The sequence below is a fragment of the Durio zibethinus genome, chromosome 24 (assembly GCF_047325235.1).
Source record: "Durio zibethinus cultivar Kanyao isolate XHJ-2024 chromosome 24, ASM4732523v1, whole genome shotgun sequence".
Lineage (NCBI taxonomy): Eukaryota > Viridiplantae > Streptophyta > Magnoliopsida > Malvales > Malvaceae > Durio > Durio zibethinus.
This window is the reverse complement of record NC_143185.1, coordinates 4373198-4391545: the sequence shown is the minus strand read 5'-3', so window position 1 is coordinate 4391545 and position 18348 is coordinate 4373198. Positions and strand designations below refer to the sequence as shown.

At 32.5% G+C, this 18348-nt stretch overlaps 1 protein-coding gene and 1 pseudogene across 2 annotated transcripts; one reads left to right on the top strand and one right to left on the bottom strand.

Annotated features, from left to right (window-relative positions):
• The first annotated feature begins 6262 nt into the window (after window positions 1–6262).
• On the top strand, window positions 6263–8101 carry LOC111316323 (UDP-glycosyltransferase 83A1 pseudogene; annotated as a pseudogene).
• On the bottom strand, window positions 8012–15969 carry LOC149511869 (uncharacterized). 2 transcript variants are annotated; one of them, XM_089753814.1, is made up of 4 exons: window positions 15652–15968; window positions 15290–15374; window positions 8919–9199; window positions 8012–8822 (listed from the first exon to the last, which is right to left on the bottom strand). In XM_089753814.1, the coding sequence occupies exons 1-4, from the start codon at window positions 15842–15844 to the stop codon at window positions 8488–8490; spliced, it is 894 nt and encodes a 297-aa protein (XP_089609940.1). In that variant the 5' UTR covers window positions 15845–15968; the 3' UTR covers window positions 8012–8487. The 2 variants fall into 2 exon arrangements, with proteins under 2 accessions (XP_089609940.1, XP_089609939.1); XM_089753813.1 differs by having other exon boundaries at window positions 8298–8822; window positions 15290–15377; window positions 15652–15969.
• Window positions 15970–18348: the final 2379 nt, after the last annotated feature.

Sequence of the window (18348 nt, the reverse complement as noted above, 5' to 3'; positions counted from 1 at the left end):
ACGCTATATTTTGATATATACAAATAAAGAAAAGGAAACAAAAGGTAATGAAAGGAATTGAAAGTTTTTTAACGAAAAAAAAAGGTTACATGTACTCTTTGTTTGTATAGTTAAAATTAATAAAGGAAAAGAAATAAAAGGAATTTTAACAACTAATATTTGGATAAATAGTGAAAAAAAAAGAAAATAATTCATTATAATATTTTTTTCAATTATAACTTTTTTTTATCAAATAACATATAATATACAAACATATTTTTATACTACCTATCTTCTATAAACAAATCCTTTTAAACAAAATTGAACATGTTTAATATGATAAAATGTACTAGCTAGTTATTGATTTACTTATAATTTTGTGTTTAATTTAGCCTTTTAATTTATTCTGATAATAATTTGGCTTGTTTTGTTGTTAAGACTTGAAAAAATTATAAAATATTTATAAACTATGATATTATATAAAATAGTTATAAAAAGAAATTATTTTTGTAGGAAGTGTTAGTTATCTAATTAAATCTACTATTATAATAAAAATATGGATATATTAGTCTTTTTATAAAAATAAATTTTTTTCAACTTTCCTTTTCTTTGCTTTTTCCCCAAATTGGGGTATTAAAAAAATAAAGATTACAAGAGAAATCAAAAGTTATTGAGTTTTCACCTATTTTCTTTCCTTTAAATTAAAAGTTTATCTAAACAAAAGAAGGGTTTTTTTGCTTCCATTACTTTCCTTTATTTTTCTTTCCTTTTTTCCCCTTCCTCTCAATCCAAACTTAGGCTTAAGGTTTACGAACTATAACTCTACAAGTTTGCAAAATTGATTTAGCAAGCACTCAATTGAAGCCTTTAAATTACTGTTTAGGGCTACTTTAATACATTTTTTGTTTGTTTGGTCAGTTTTTATTTTGGGCTTTCACCAATGAATCTAGGCAATAGTTGCAAAATGGCTTCTAAAATTTAGCTTGATCAAGAACGGGTTTACTACTAGCTTTTAATCTCTTATCGTTTTTCTTTCTAAATGATTTTGATAGGGGGTCTAGTTAAGTAAAAAGAAGAGAAAGAAATGCAATAAAATTGATGTGAAATTGAAGTGAGAGATACTATAAATAATGGGTCAATTTGGGTAAAGCCAAAAGGACTTTGTTTAGGCTTAAGATCACTAATAAAGGGATTAAGATAAGATAAAAAATCAGATTGATAAAAAAATGATGAAATGTGTTCATAGAGATAAATCTTTGTTTTATGGTAAAAATTCCTAAAGCAATCTTTATGAAGAGTAATCATATTACTATTTATTAAAAAAAATTGTAGCTTATTTGATTGCTAAAAAATTACAAAGCAAAAGGAAAAGTTGTTCTTTTTTTGTTTGTTAGAAAATCAAAATGAGAAGAGAGATAAAGAGAGAATTGTGTTACAAATCTAACCTCAAAACATACTGGAGTAGAAATAAGGACTCTAAATTGATAACAACGAGCAGTGAATGGCTCCCCTTTAACTCTCATTTTTCTTTCTATTTTAGCTTTTGGCCAATTTAAAAATCGACAACAACTACACTATTTATAAGAGAAACCACAATCGCAACAATAAATTAATCCATTATATCGACAACAATAATTGCAACAAGTTGTTCAACAGGATAAGGTTCCAAGGCCTACTACTTTCTTTCTTTAAAAAAATTTACAATCTCAGGCACCAAGATCAAAGAAAGAGATAAACAACTGGGCCTGGTTTTTTCAAGTTCATCTTTTTTGTTCAAAAGATTGCGGCTTTGTTGTTTTTCCTTGCTAAAAATTATCCATTTGTCTTGTTTTGCAAGAACAATCAGTAGAAATCTAAATCAGCATTAAAGTACTAGATCAGTTGACTTTTAATCTTTTTACACGTTGTTACAACACGTATTTTTCATAGCAAAATTTTTGTTAAAAAATCCTACATTGTTACAAGTCGATAACGTTTGATCTTTATTTGTATAAGTTAAAATATTTAGTCTTGAATTGAACAACCATCCAAATGTTTAATCCTAAATTGAGTATTTACCAACATGCAACACATGCTTTGGACTTAATTATGAAAACAATAAGACAAACCATTCCTAAAAACATTTTTTTTCTTTTCTCTTCCTTTTTCAACACCATTAATTATTTGGTGAAAAACATTCTCTTCTCTAAATCTAAATTAACAACATGATTTTTTTTATTTTATACAATAAAAAGTGACTAGTTATTCAAAAGTTTCCAAAATGATCAACAAAATTTACCTCACATAATTCAATTTCTTAGTTAAAAAGAATGAAATATTTGAACAAATATGACTATAGAAATCTCTTAAGAATTGGCATTCTCTATTAAAAATGAAAAAAGTGACAATTTTTTTTTAGAGAATTAGAAGGTTCAACACGTGGAGGTTTCAATTAAATAAAAAAAGTTTCACCACCTAAAGAGGATAAAAACGATGTATACTTTTTTCATGTAGGCTCACAAATTAAATATAAGTTTTTTCTTAGAAAGCATGGATCCCTTGAAAAGAAAATATGTTCAACACTTTCTTAATTATCCAAATGCGACATTTTGATTGATGTCAACGTCAGTTGTGATGTGCTTAGAATTTTGAAAGGTTATTTAGAGATGGGGCTCAAATTTTTAAAATCAATTTATTTTTATGCATTTCAAGCTTTTGAATTTTTTAAAGGTTTGGATTATCTTTGGTTAGCATTTATCTGTACTTAATATTTGGAATGGTTTTAAGGCCTTTACGGTTACTTTAACTATCTTTTCGTAGGGTTTTCACTTTAAAGCCCTATTCCTCTTTTTTTTATTATTACTAGACCATGTACTTAAGAATTTAAATTTATCTAAAATGAGATAATTGTCCAAAGAAGTATAAAAGATTCATAGGTTTTTTGCCATTTCTCAAAAAGAAGTATTTTAATTTTAAGTATCAATGCTTGATACAGTATGAACTTTTCTAAGGACGTAACATAGGCTAAGGTTATAGTTTTCAAAGAATGGGATACATAAGCCCAAAAAAAGTGTTTGAAGGTGATTAAACTAAGGATCTTTTTTCATTTAAAGGATTTATTTTGGGGTATATGTCTTTTAATTTTCTAATATTTTCCACTCAATCATTCATTTTTTCTCATTTTCTTTCTTTTATTTTTCTTTCATTCTTCATTTTCTCTTTTTTCTTTCTTTTTTTCATTTCTTTCACTTTTCTTACTTTATTATTTTTTCTTTTTTATTTATTTCTTAAGTGGATTAAAAACTTTTGGGAACCTCTTATTAGACTTTTACTTTCAACATGTAAGGTCCTTTCTTTGGATTTTATCATTCTTAACCCTTAGATGCATCTTTTTTTGTCCCATCGTATGGAAAGAAATACTTGGTTAGAATTTATTTTGAAAGAATTTTATTAAGCTCAAAGGGATAGCAAGGGATAAATTTCTTATATTGTGAAAGGATGATGAAAAATAGTCATTTATTATCTCAAGTACAGCTACTCAAATTTGAAAAATAATTTTTTTTTTTAAAAAAAAAGGTTTAAAAAATTTTTTTTTTACTTTAATTCTTTTTGAACTCCCTAATTTTCTTTCATTGATTTCTTTATAAATTTATTAAGACCTTTTGGATTTATTTGAATGTCTCAAGTGTATGATGTCACAAACAAAGAATTTTTTCTCTTTCTTTTGTTTCTTTTCCTTTCATTTTTTCCTTTCTTTTTTTTTTCTTTCTCTTTTTTCTTTCTTTTCTTTGCATGCATCCCACCACAACTTAGAAAAGATGCTTCATTGACATATCACTTTTAATGAGGGTTAATGTGAGAAAAAAAAAAAGGTCATATAGAATGAACTCGTTTAGGATGTTAAAAAGTTCATATTATTTCATAATAAAGAATAGGTTGACTATAGCTCAAGTTGTCTAAAGGGCAATGAGATATTTTTTTTTAGTCAATATGCCTTATGACACTAGATAAGGACAATTTTAGGGTAAAAAACTAAAAGACTAGTATGCTAAAAGGATTTTGGTGGCTTCGATCTTGGTAATTTTTGGACTATAACCTTGACACATCAAATTACCATATTCAAATTCTTAAAAAAAATGTTGCATTTGCTTGCTTTTTTAGGAATTTAAAATTTTTCTTTTATGTTTTGAAATTAGTTGTCTCATTATTCATTGCTTAGGAAAAGATTATTACCATTTTAATATTATTAAATGAAGGTAAGGTTCACAAATTCAAGTTTATGATTTTTAAGAGATTATGGTTGATGAGTGAAATCAGTTGATTTGAAAAAAAGTGTGAAGGTATTTGATAAGTTTATTTTTAATAATTATTGCCAACTCTTTCGAGACTCTTTTCACCTTTTATTACGAAAGAAAACTCTCTTTTTTTCTTTTTCTCTCTTTTTTAAGGGTTTTTTTTTTACTTTTTTTAAAATTAATTATGTGGGGCTTTATTCAAATCCAATAATTTTTTTTTATGTTTTTCTTCTTTGTTTTTAGGAAAATCCTAAACATCTAAAACTTTAAATGAAATTAAAAAACCTTAAATGACAGTATTCATAAATTCATGAGAGAATATAATACATCATATCCATTCATTCAAAACAAACATTCAAATATAATTCAAAGTTCACATCCTTAATAGTATTTTAAGTTTTAAATTAAAGGAGTCCCTTACTTGGTGCCTTACCCTTAAATCTTGATCCTTAATTCCTCAGCCATCAATTATTATAACCACCAACCAGTTCTTTAAATTTTGTAGGATCTGGGTTGATTAAAACCTAAATTGCATCTTTGAAAGTAGTGCAATTTTCTATGGAATGTCTTTTTAGATACCAAATTTTGTCTAGAACATTTTTAACATGATTGATCCAAATTCATTTGCAAACATATATTGAAACCATTTAAAAGGATCATTTACAACCTATAAAGTGTCCACAAATTAGCTCATTTAGAAACTCAAAGTCAACTCAAGTCAAGTTCGATCAAATTTGGTCAATAGAGTTAAAATTAGTCAAACAAAGTCAAAATTACACAAAAACTTAATCAAAATGGATAAAATTCGGGTTAATTCTCAAAATTCACAACATAATTGGAATAAATGTGGTTTAAAATTAAATTTGGAGATTTTTAAAACACTAAAATTTTGTATTGCACTTGGAAAAGTACGAAATTACTAAAATACCCTTTTGAGGGTATTTTTATAATTTGACATTTTTGAGCTCAGATTTTTGTGAAACTTTTTAAATCTCAATTTTATAATATTTCATAATTTTTTGGTGCAATTGAAATTACAACAATACCTTGAGAAGTGTGAAATTACTTAAATGCCTTATAAGAAATATTTTTTGTAATTTAACTTTCTTAACTTCAAATTTTCGTGAAACTTTTTCATATTTCAATTTTATAATATTTCATAATTTTTTATAATTTGGCCTTTTTGAGCTCAGATTTTAATTAAACTTTTTAGATCTCAATTTCATAATATTTCATGATTTTTAGTGTATTTGAAATCACAATAATACCTTGAAAGATATGAAATTACCAAAATACCCTTTAAGGGCATTTTTGTAATTTGGTCTTTTTGAGCTCAAAGTTTTCACGAAATTTTTAGATCTCAATTTTATAATATTTCATGATTTTTGGTGCTTTAAAATTTAAAAAATGAGCATGAAAACATTGATTTCTAAGAAAATAGCTTAAATACTAAAAACTTTATATTATGGGTAAAATGGTCTTTTCATAAGTTTAAAAGCTATAAAAATATAACTTTTGCAGTGAATAATATAGACTATTAGATCTCCTATTGAATCTTAATCCAATGGTTAAAGGTTGCTCTTTTAAAATAAAAAGAAAGCACTTTAACCTTTGACCTTTGAACGAGAATTGATCCAATAGCCTGTACTCACCAAGAAAAAGAGATATTTTTGAAAGGTCTTCTTCTTGGCAGAGAGGAAGGTTTTTTACAATTTTTTGGAGAAAAAAAGACAGCTAGGAAAAAGGGGAAAGGAGAAAAAAAAAAAAGAAGTGGTGAAAAGCTTAGAGTATTTGTAATTCTTCTCTTTTTTTTTTTTTTCCTTCTTCTTTTCATTCCATAACATTCATCACTTCCTCCATACCATTTACTTTTTTTTTTTAATTTTCTATTTTTTTTAAGAAAGTGGTAATTTTTTGTTAATTTTTTTTACTAAGCTTGGATAAACTTACATCCAACTAGTTAATTAAAGAAGATTTGGGTGATCAGATTTGACTTATTTCAATTCCACATGGACGTGGAACAACCAGAGGATGGGAAGCAACCAGGGAAGATTTCAGATGCAATGTTGCAGGTCAAGCCAAGGAAAGTGGATGAGCTTATAGAAGAAATTAATAGATCAGAAAGCAAGATTGCAAAGATCAAAGCATAGGATTGGGCCACGAAAATTGCAGAGAAGCATGGAATCAAGCGAGTTGCCTTCTCTCCTCTGCAGTTGCATTCTTGGTGTTGAGATTTAACTTCCCAAAAATGATAGATGATGGAATTGTTGATCAAGATGGTCAGATCCTTGTCTTGATTTTTTGCATGTTTAGTTGATTACTTATTGCTTTCATAGATATAGCTTTCCTGCTCGTTATTGCAACTCACATAACCACGGAATAGGTGCATCAACTTTCGAAACGGGAAAAATTGGATGATTCAAATGAAAAATATAATAAGTAACAACTAATCCTTGTAAACTTCTACCTTGGATGAATTTGAAGTTTAATTTAGTTAAATCATGCAGTCATTTTTAAAAAATGCATATATTTTGGAGTTCCAATACCAAAAGAAACCTTCTACCTAGGATTAAATCTTAAGAAAAGCTGGAGGGAACTCCTATTAAAAGACGGATTGTCACCAATAATGCCACCTATGAGCATAATGAACTTTGTGTGGCTTGCATAGGCATAGGGTTGGCGGCCTAACTCGGAACCGACAGGTTTTGATCCAACCCGACCCTATAGGGTTGGTTTTTTTTTTTTAAAATCGAGTTTTGGGTCGGGTCGGGTGGGGTATTATGAAGGGAAGATCGGGTTCGGGTATTAGGCAAATCCGACCCGACCCGATATTTATATAAAAAATTATTTTTTAATTATTTATTGATATTTATATATTTAAAAAATAATATTTTATTAATTTCGTATCAGGTCGGGTTTAGTACGAATATGAGTTTTGTAGTTATAAAATTGAGTCGAGTTCAGGACGTGCAAAAACCCATCTCAACCTGATCCATTGCCAACCTTACATAGGCAACATTAATGCACAAAAAAACGTTTTCGAAATCTTAGTTAGAAAAAAATGAATCTATCAAGTTGACAGATTGGCTGGCTTTGCAACTCAACTTATGAACTTGAGCCAGCAGCATTTGCTATGGCCCCAACGATCTGACCTATAGGCCCCCTGTTGGCACCAAAACGGCCAGGAGACTCAACCGGAAACTTAAGTCCAGAAGATTCAAGTTATCTGAAATGGCTGAACCAACAGATACCACAATCAGTCCTCTACGTTGCATTTGGCACCTTCACCGTTTTTGAAACAACTCAATTTCACGAGCTTGCATTTGGGCTTGAACTTGCAGGAAGACCATTTCTTTGGGTCGTGCGTTCTGATATAACAGATGGAAGAAATGATGCCTACCCAGAACTGCTAGACGGCAAATGGTTGGTTGGGCACCTCAACATAAGGTTCTTGCTCATCCTTCCATTGCTTGCTTTATAAGCCATTGTGACTGAATCAACAATTAAAGATGTAAGCAATGGAATCCCTTTCTTGTGCTGGCCTTCGCAGACCAGTTCTTCCATCAAAACTATATTTGTGACTATCGGAAGGTTAGATTGGGGTTCAACAGAGATGGAAGAGGAATCATTACAACAAAAGAAATTAGGAATCAGGAGAGCAACTGTTAGGCAACGAAAAGTATAAAGCAACAGCTCTGGCTCTCGAGGAACTGACATGAGCAGCATCAGAGAAACAGGTTGCTCTGACAAAGACTTGAAAGGTAAAAGTTCAATGGATTAATGAATAGGTAAAATATCCTTTCCAGCTGTAAGTCTTTTCCTTGTTTAACTTAAAAGTACTTATTCATATGATAAACATTTTGAAACTGACATTAAATTGTTCTTATTACAGCTAATGGACAGAAAAATATATAAGAAACCACTGGTACTCAAAGAAGGGTTCAACCCCGGGGAGCTCATGCCTTTTTTATTAATTTTATCAATAACTCCTCAACTATAGTGAAATATCTAATGTAATATTTTAACTTTAAAATTCTCTAATATGATACCTAATCTATGAATCTGTTAATTAATATAATACTTAAAGAGTTTTTTGTATGCCACGTATTATCATTTGAAGCTAATTACGATAGAGATGAGTACTCTACTAATGAACAAAAACCTAGTTAAGATCATACTAAAAATTTTTAAAGTCCATATACTACATTGAACATTTCATTATAATTCAGGAGCATTAACCCTTTTTCTTTCCTTTGTTACCTTGACGACAATATTCACCAGGGTTACAAGATCTCTTATAAGGATTGGCTTGCTTGCCCACTGGGTTATTTGGTGGAGAGTTCCCACGTTGAAATGCGCTGTAGTTGATATTATCATTCATTGCAGCAGCTTCTGTGCCTCCCATCTCTCGTCTTTCACTCAGTTTATGGCCCCTCAGATTTTTGTTGACCAGAAGAGAGTTCATTGCTGTGTTCCCGGGGATTAGTGGGCTACCAATTTCTTCACTTCCAACACCTCTTATCCCAGTTGTAAGCACCAGAAGCAGCATAAGTAGGATAGAGATGAGTACTACATTAATGAACAAATTCATGGTTAAGACCACATTAAAAAATTTTAAAGTTCAAATACTATATTGAACATTTCACTATAATTCAGGAGCATTACCCTTTTTCTTTCCTTTGTTACTGCCCACTGGGTTATTTGGTGGAGAGTTCCCACATTGAAATGCCTTGTAGTTGATATTATCATTCATTGCAGCAGCTTCTGTGCCCACCATCTCCCGTCTTTCACTGAGTTTATGGACTCTCAGACTTTTGTTGACCAGAAAAGAGTTCATTGCTGTGTTCCCGGGGATTAGTGGGCTACCAATATCTTCAGTTCCAACAACTCTTGTCCCAGTTGTAGGCACCAGAAGCAGCATAGGGCAGACTTTGAACAGATTGAATCTATAACATTTAGCAAATCATTACCTAGCATAAAACTTCCAGAAAAGTGCAATGCAAGAAACATGCTTCTATATTTAGTTAGACAAATACATCTGAAGGCAAAAGTACTATAGCAAATCGGTCAAGTAAAACAGTACAATTGGTATCAAGAGAAAATATTCAATACTATATACAAAAGGTCTATCTATAGGAATAAGTCATTTTGTTTCTTATATGTAAACTTAGGTCTATCTGCCATCTTAGCAAAGGATCAAAGTGGTGGATTGCTACATGGAGTTAAAGCTAGTCAAGCTTGTCCCTGAGAAACGATTCTTTCGCCCCTGACAATATTCTATTTGGCAAAATGAATAGGATTAGGATTAACAGCGAAAGGATAAAGAGCATGCACATATGAAGAAATTAGCTTTGGACAGAAAATAAATTTTGAGAAGTCAGGCACTGTTTTTAGCAGCAACACAAGAGAAGATGAAAAAAATGAGTTCAAGAGCATTTTTGAGACCCAAGAGACTATAAACTCAGAGAAATATTTTGGTCTTCCTTGCATGGTTGATAGAGAAAAAAAAAAAGATCATTTTGGTTGCTGGGAAGAATAGAAAGGGGTAAGGATGAAAAAGTGTTTAATCTCATGGTTAAGTTACAAAAGAGAAAAATGGTTATGAAACCTAACTACAAAATTCAAAATTTTCTATCCTCATATTTTTTATGTTTCTTTCCAAACAAAGGTTTAGAGATGCGAAACGATAGAATCATGAGGGAGATATAGAAGGTTGGAAGAGAAATCTTCATCAAATCAGTTATCCACTTACTCATGAACTGTTTTTCATGTTGGCAAAATCACATTGTCTCAAGAAATCAAGAGCTTGATAAGCAATTACTGGTGATAACAAAGGGATTCATTGGTTGAATTGGAAGACAACGTCCAAATCAATCACACAAGTGGTTTGTTCCTTACCAGTTACTTAGATTTTAACTCAAGTATAAAACTAGAATAAGAAGCAGATCAGGTTGGAGCTGGCAGCCAATCTCTACTTACTATGAGCAATGGAATTTTCAACTACTACTTACTATGTATTAAACAACAAAAGCGATAAATTTTATTATCCACATATAGTCTTCTGAGATCTATGGCTCTGTGGAAGTAAGTCTTGTCTTTTCAAAATAGTAAGATCCCAGGTTTGCCTATAGGGTGATCTTTGAGGAGATTTAGTTAGTTTACGAAGAACAGGCTAGTGGGAAGGATTACTATGAGTGTGGACAAGGAGTTGGATGAACTGTGGAGTAATTTACAGTGAACGGAGGTGGGGAAGGAAGGCGTGGAAACAATTGTGGGCGGATCAGGAGATAAAGTAGATTGCAGGGATGCATGGACGGTAGGAAAGTTGTTCACAAAGTGTGCATTCAACAAAGAAGTGATGAAGACAACTTTGAAACTGATCTAGAGAATAGCTAGAGAAGTAGAGATAGCAGATCAGGAGGATAACCTTTTCTTATTTAAATTTTCTTCAGTATTAGATAAGAGACGAGTGATGGATAGATCGCCATGGAGTTTTGATAAAAACCTAATACTATTAAGAGATTATGATGGAGGAATGAAGCCTGAGGATTATGTGTTTACACATGCTCCATTCTAGATCAAGGTATATGGTCTTCCTCTAGGAATGAGGAACCAAGAAACTGCAAGAACCATAGGAAACAAGATAGGATCATTGGGATTGGTTGATGCAAGTTTAGATGATGGTGGATAGGCAAGGTTTCAGAGGATGAGGGTGGATATTGACATCACCAAGCCACTTAGGAAGGCAGTTTTGCTGAACACAGAACCAGGATCAAAGGAGGTATGGGGATGGCTTAGCTATGAGAGGCTGCCAAGTTTCTGCTACTGTTGTGGGAAAATAAGGCATATTGAAGACGATTGCGAAGAAGGTGGTGGAGATGAGGGGAGTTTCACGAAACTACCAAAACAATATGGCAATTGGCTTAGAGCATCACCAATGATGAACAATCCATCAACGTGGGAGAGGGGAACGACAGTTTTGAGGCACCATATGGCTAAGGGTGCAGCGGAGGCCGGCAAAAGAGTTGCCAGGAGTTTGAATTTGGGAAGTAATCCATATGTCGTCAAACAGCAAGATTTTAGGGATAGGGTGGGGAAGGAAGCTGAAATCTAGGCGCATTGCATGCAAATCAACATGAAATCAGGGATCACAATTCCCATCCTATAGTGCTTAAGGTGTTTGAGGAGGTAGTGGGCCCAGGGGATGTATCACATACGACTAAGGAAGGACCTGGTTTTCCTATTAGTAATAAAATTGGGCTACAAGATAAACAAAATGATGGGTCACCAGGAGCTGATACACAACATACTATCTTGCATGAATGTAGAGGACAGGACATGATCCTTAACAGAGGACAGGTCAGGGGCAAATAAGGGAAAATGGGAAACTAGGAGTACGGAAAATACTGTTTCATGTGACATGCACGCAAGTGAGACAAAACAGAAGATGCCACAAACCGAGCCCAACAGGAAAACATGCTTCCAACTCCAAACGGCCAAAATGGAAAAAGATGGTTCACGACATAAAGGAGACAGGAAGCGGTGAACATGTTGAACTGGGAGAAAAAGAAGGCATGGGAATGATGAGGTAACTGAAATGGATATAGAGTTTCTTAGTAAACCGGGAAGGATTGCTGATGAAGTATTATATGATACAGAAAATGTTGAAACGGTGGGACTTGTGTGTGTTTAGAGTGGAACTGTCATGGACTTGGGAACCCAAGGACAATTCATGCTCTTCAGAAGATCCTAAGGAGCGAAGACCCCGAGGTGGCATTCTTAATGGAGACCATTTCTAATAATGTAAAAATTGACGGTATTAGAAGACAATGTAGAATGCAAGGGATTTTTAATGTGGATGCGGAAGGAAAAAGTGGTGGAACAACAATGATGTGGAGGCAGGAAATAGTGATGAGCTTACATTGTTTTTCAAAGCACCATATAGACATGAATGTGAAAGACATAGAAGGGAAAGAGTGGAGGTTGACAGGGTTTTATGTAGAGCCTGCTATGAATGAAAGGAAAGCTGTATGGGACCTCTTACGGGCACTAAGGAGACAGAATGATCAAGCATGGGCGTGTATAGGGGACTTTAATGAAATAATGTGGAGCAGTGAAGAGGGGGGAGGTGGGGATAGGTCACGGTGGCAAATAGAGGACCTTAGAAATGGTCTTGACGAAATGGGGCTATATGATCTTGGCTTTCAGGGTCCAAGTTCACATGGGAAAGAGGCAAAACCATGCACAACCAGATAAGAGAACACCTTGGCAGAGCCGTGGCTAGCAGTGAATGGTGTGAAATATTTCCTTTCCATCTGGTAAGAAACCTAACTAGCTCAGTGTCAGATCATGAGCCAATTATGGTAGATACACAAAATACAAAACCAAAATGGAAACAAAAAAGGAAGAGAATGTTTCTTGAAGCTATGTGGGTGGTGGAATCTGATTCCACAAAAGTTGTGGAGGATAGCTGGGCTGATGGTGAACCAGTGTTATGCGTGAAAGGTTGGGAAATGTGTTGGATAATCTCAAGGCTTAGGGCAGGGGAAAATTTCATAAAATCAGTACAGAAATAGAGCACATGAACGAAACACTGACTAGGTCACAAATGCAGGCCACAACCGGAACTTCATTGGAAAATGGGACAAGATTAAAGCTTCAATTAAACAGTCTTTTGGAGAAGGAAGAAATCTTCTGAAGGCAACGTGTTCGAACAATGTGGCTGAGGGAGGGTGACAATAATACCAAATTCTTTCATGCCCAAGCTACAGAAAGAAGAAACACCGACAGGATACATGGGATTGAAGACGAGGCTGGGACATGGCTCGAAGAGGAAAACCAGATTTCTTAACAAGCAGTGAGCTACTTTAAGGAACTGTTCAAATCCCAAGGTGCAACAAATCTGGACAGGATACTGGCAACAATTTCACCATGAATTGCAGAGGAGATGAATAATTGGTTTAAGGCCGAATATACAGTGGAGGAAATTTATGAAGCTGCAAAACAAATCCACCCTACAAAGGCTCCAAGCCCGGATGGTATGCCAGTTTTATTCTTTCATAAATATTGGTGTATTATAGGATCAGACATAACCAATTATTGTCTCTATATTCTAAATGCTGGGGGATGGTTAGACGGTATTAATGACATCACATAGTGCTCATTCCAAAAATCAAGGAAGATAAGGGCTTTTAAAGGGATCCCGGAGAACATGGAGAAAAGAATAAAAAGGTGGAGATATAAATGGTTGTCTCTAGGACGGAAGGAGGTTTTCGTTAAAATTGATCCTGCAATCAATGTCCTCCTATGCCATGTCCTGCTTTATGTTCCTGAGGGGGTTATGTCATGATATCAACATGATCATTAGTAAATTCTGGTGGAGGAAATCAATGGGGAAAGGTGGCATCCATTGGAAATCATGGCAGTATATGTGCACGGCAAAGAAGATAAGTGGACTAGGCTTTCATGACACGGAGTCCTTTAACAACGCACTATTGGAGAAACAAGGTTGGAGGCTATTACACAGCCAATCCTCACTCATGTACAAGGTGATCAAAGCAAAGTGTAAAATCTTTCTTTTAGGCTGACTTTGGGACTGCACCTTCCATTATATGGAGGAGCATCTGGACAGGAAGGGAAGTGCTACAACTAGGGACTCGGTGGCGAGTAGGAAATGGAGAACAGAGCAAGGTATAGGCGCATAACTAGATTCCATGTGCAAATAACTTCAAACCTAAGGCCAGGGAGGATCATAGTCCAACAGAGGAGCTGGTCACTGAACAAATAAAAAGGCCAGGTAATAGCTGGAATGAAGAGAAGCTACGTGAAAGGTTCTTGGCCGAGTCCATAATTGATATTTTGATAATCCCTATTGGCCATAGGGACCTTCTAGACGTGCAGGTTTGGCATTATACTGCCAACGGGCAATATAGCGTATGTAGTGGATGCGTCTATTCATGTCCACAAGGGGCATGGTAGGGGACCTATCAGGTAACATCACTAATCCTAAACTGGGAAAAACTGTGGAAGCTTTCTAGTCCTAGGAAAATCAGGATTTTTGCTTGGAGATTGGGTCATGAAGCATTGCGCCTACGTATGAAAGACTGAAGGAAAGATGAATTTTAGATGATGCCACATGTCCAAGGTGCCAAGAGAAAGAAGAATCTGTTATCCATGCAGTAAAAGACTGCCACAAAGTAAAGGAGATATGGGAGTTCACTGGCTACAGCAGAGAGTGGCAGGAGACCTAAGAACACAGCAATACCGAGTGGCTGACAGCCCTATTAAACAACACAGAAGCAGATAAACTCTGCCATATTTTGGTAATGTGCTGGGCAGCTTGGTTCAATAGGAATGAAAGTATAAAAGGTGGAAAACACAGTAGCAGCCAAAACAGTGCCTTCAGGAATTTACAAGCGCCCAAGCAAACCACCCAGATACAGCGACAAGAACAGTGGAAAGATGGCAAGCTCCACGAGAACATGAGGTTAAAATCAACTTTGATGGAGCACTTAATGCAGGGTCTAAGACAGGAGGAGTTGGGGCGATAGCCAGGGACCATCAAGGGTGAGTCTTGGGAGCAGTCTCTAAATCTATACCAGATATCGCAGATGCACAAATAATAAAGGGGATAGCAGTCACAAAAGCAGTTGAGCTGGCCAAGGAAATGGGATGTCAAAACATTATTTTGGAGGGAGATGCGAATATTATTTCAACCAGGTCACAAACTCGTGGACGTAATCTATCTGCGGTAGGAAATCAGATAATGGAAGCTCAAGGAAAACTCTCCAGGCTTATGCAATGGAAGGCACACTATGTCCAACATGAGGCGAATGAGGCAGCACAGAGGTTGGCTAAAATGGCTTTTGTGACTATGGAAACTAAACAATGGTATGATGTATGCCCAATTGAACTAGAACATATTGTACTCAGTGACTGGCTTCAGTAAATCAATGGAAATGCTATTATTTCCCAAAAAAAAAAAAAAATGATAATAAGAGAAAGAAAAACAGTATCATCCTCTGTTTTCCACTTACTTTATAATGGGTTTTGCATTGAACACTTTAGCTTCTTTAGCAAATTCAAACAAAACCCATATCACAGTTGCAACACCAAGGGCTCCTGCTGAAACAAATATTAACGGATTAAAAACCATAATTAAGCTCAAACAACACCAATTAATCAAAATGGAAAGCTTGATATAAATCACTGAGCCAGATCCACCTCTTCTATCACCACCCAAAAATTAAAAAAAAAAAAAGGGAATTTAACTCCGATTTGGAACGAAAATCAAAGCTTTAAAAACCAAGACTTACAAAATAAATAAATAAATAAATAATAGAGTGAACACATTTAAGAATTGAAAACAAAAAAAAAGAAAAAGGGTTTTGTAGCATACGTTTGACTCCATCGAAAACGAGGTGGACGGGCCTTTCTCTTCCAAAGAAACGGCAGAACTTGGCCTTGATCAACGATGCTGAAGGCTTATCGTCATCGGAATCTAACGAAGATGACGATGAATCATAAACGTGGATCTTCTCCGCTATCTTCTCCATCAACGATTCCTCATGCTTCTCTTCGTGCTTTGCCATTTTTTTCCACCCGAATTCTTAAACCCAGTGAGAAACGAAAATTTTGGCCGGTATGGTTTGGATCGAGGGGAGGAAAAGTAAAATAAAAGGAAAAAAAAAGTCCTCGGGTTGGCAATTCGGTTAGGTGGAGGGGGGTTTTTGTTCCTGACATGATTTTATATTCATTAAATTTGAATTTAATTTTTTTTGTACCAGATCTAATATTATATAAATTATATTTAATTTGATTCAATTTGAAATTAATAAAATATTATTTTTTAAAATATAAATATTTAAATATAAATATATAATTTAAAAAATATTTTTTATATAATATCAATTCGACCTCGAATTTTTCTTAGCATTACTTGATCTGATTTGACTCGAAATTTGATTTAAAAAAAAATGATCCTATGAGATCGAGTCAAGTCAAAACCTGTCGAAGGTGAATTAGGTTGTCAACCCTAATAAAGGAAAATAATGCAAACAAAAAAATAGTTTTTTTGTTTGAATAAATTTTTAATTTTTAAAAAAAGTGAAAATTTAATAACTTTTTTTATTTTTTTTATAATCATTACTTTTTTAATATATCAATTTAAAGGAAAAACTAAAAAAAGAAAAGTTGAAAAAAATTTATTTTTATGAAAAGACTATTATATTTATATTTTTATTATTATATTATATTTGAATGTGTATCTAACACTTTTTTATAAAAGATAATATTTTTATGAGTATTTTATATAACATCACAGTTTATAAATATTTTATGATTTTTCAAGTCTTAATAACAAAACAAGCCAAATTATTATCATTATAATTAAAAAATTAAATTAAACACAAAATTAAGAGTAAATCAATAACTAATTAATATATATTACCATATTAAATATATTCATTTTTGTTCAAAAAAATTTGTTTATACAAATTAGGTAATATAAAGATATATTTGTATATTATACATTACTTTATTAAAAAAAGTTACAATTGAAAAATATATATATTATAATGAATTATTTCATTTCTTTTTTATTATTTATCTAAATAATGATTATTAAAATTATTTTCCATTTCTTTCTTTTTTATTTATTTTAACTATTTAAATAAGGAGTACATGTACCTTTTTTTTTCTTTTAAAAAACGTTCATTTCATTTTTTTTCCTTTTCTTAATTAATATATATATATATTCAAATATAGCGTAAATATACCTTATTTTTTCTCTCTATACCATTTTTAAAATTTGTTTTAGGTAAAATTATTTATTTATTTATTTTAGTATTTGATATTTTAGAAAAAAAATTGTTTATTTATCTTTTTAATCTTAATTTTAAAGCTTTCGACTATGCATTTTTTTTATATAACTTTCTAAATATGTAGATAAGTTATATAACTTATCAAACTTTTATATTCGGTAAATAAAAAAATTATATTTAAGTTTAAAAAAATAATTCAGAGAAAATATCTTTAAAAAATTTTTAAACTTTTGAATATGCAAATCTGAAAATTTTTAAAATCTCAAGATTTGTAAATCTTGAAACTCTTAAACGTTTTTGGATTTATAAATCTTTAAACTTAAAAGTGAAAAATGTGTGATGAAAGAAAAAAAAAAAAAAAAAGGTAAGTAATTTCATTTTAAAATGATTTTGAAAAAAAAAGTATGGATGCAAAAACCTATTTTATCTAAGAAAACATTGAGTGTTATTTTGAAATAAATTCGAACCAATTCTCAATTTTATTGTAATCCATTCTTGGATTACTCATCAGGCCCAATTAGTTTTAATTCAAATGAAATTTTATTTATTTTGCTTTATTGTTTTTATTTTATTTTATTTTTATTTTTTATTATTTTTTCTTTCTTTCATGTGGTTTTTTCTTTTATGGTTTATTTTACATTAAGGGTTTTCGGTGCATTCAATGCATCACATGCCAATGATGCCCTAGTCCAATATTCCATTGGAGCTGCCACCAGCCACATTGCGGTACTGACAGTTGACAATCGCCCTGACAACTTACGTAATTTTGAGCTTAAAATTTTCACTAACAACCTAAAAAATTTGGGATTTAGATCTTTCAAGGCTTTATAAATAAAAACCTTCAAACATAAATAGAAAAAGGATATAAAATAGAATGAGGAAAACTTTGCCATGAAAAAAAAAAGTTCAAAAAACAAAAAAAAAAAGAAAGCTTTTGTTGAAAAAAAGGGGCTTTGTTAATAAAAAAATTCCTTTTAGCTTGCAAAAAAACCAAACCTAATACAAAATAAAAAAAATGACATCATTTAGGGTAAGGAGCCATAGCACCAAAAATAACAAAAAATAAAATAAAAAAATTTTAAGCAAAAGTTCAAGGCCCAATCTAGGCTTTTTGAGGTTTTTTTTCATAAAAAGAAGTTGGATTGGTGTTCACGAGTTGAAGTAAGCAAGAGGTATTTTTTGAATTGTTTTTGACCACTAGTGACTGACGATAAGAGAAGTGACTATCGGTAGGTAACACATCACCAATTTCTAGAAGTTACAACAAACAGCAA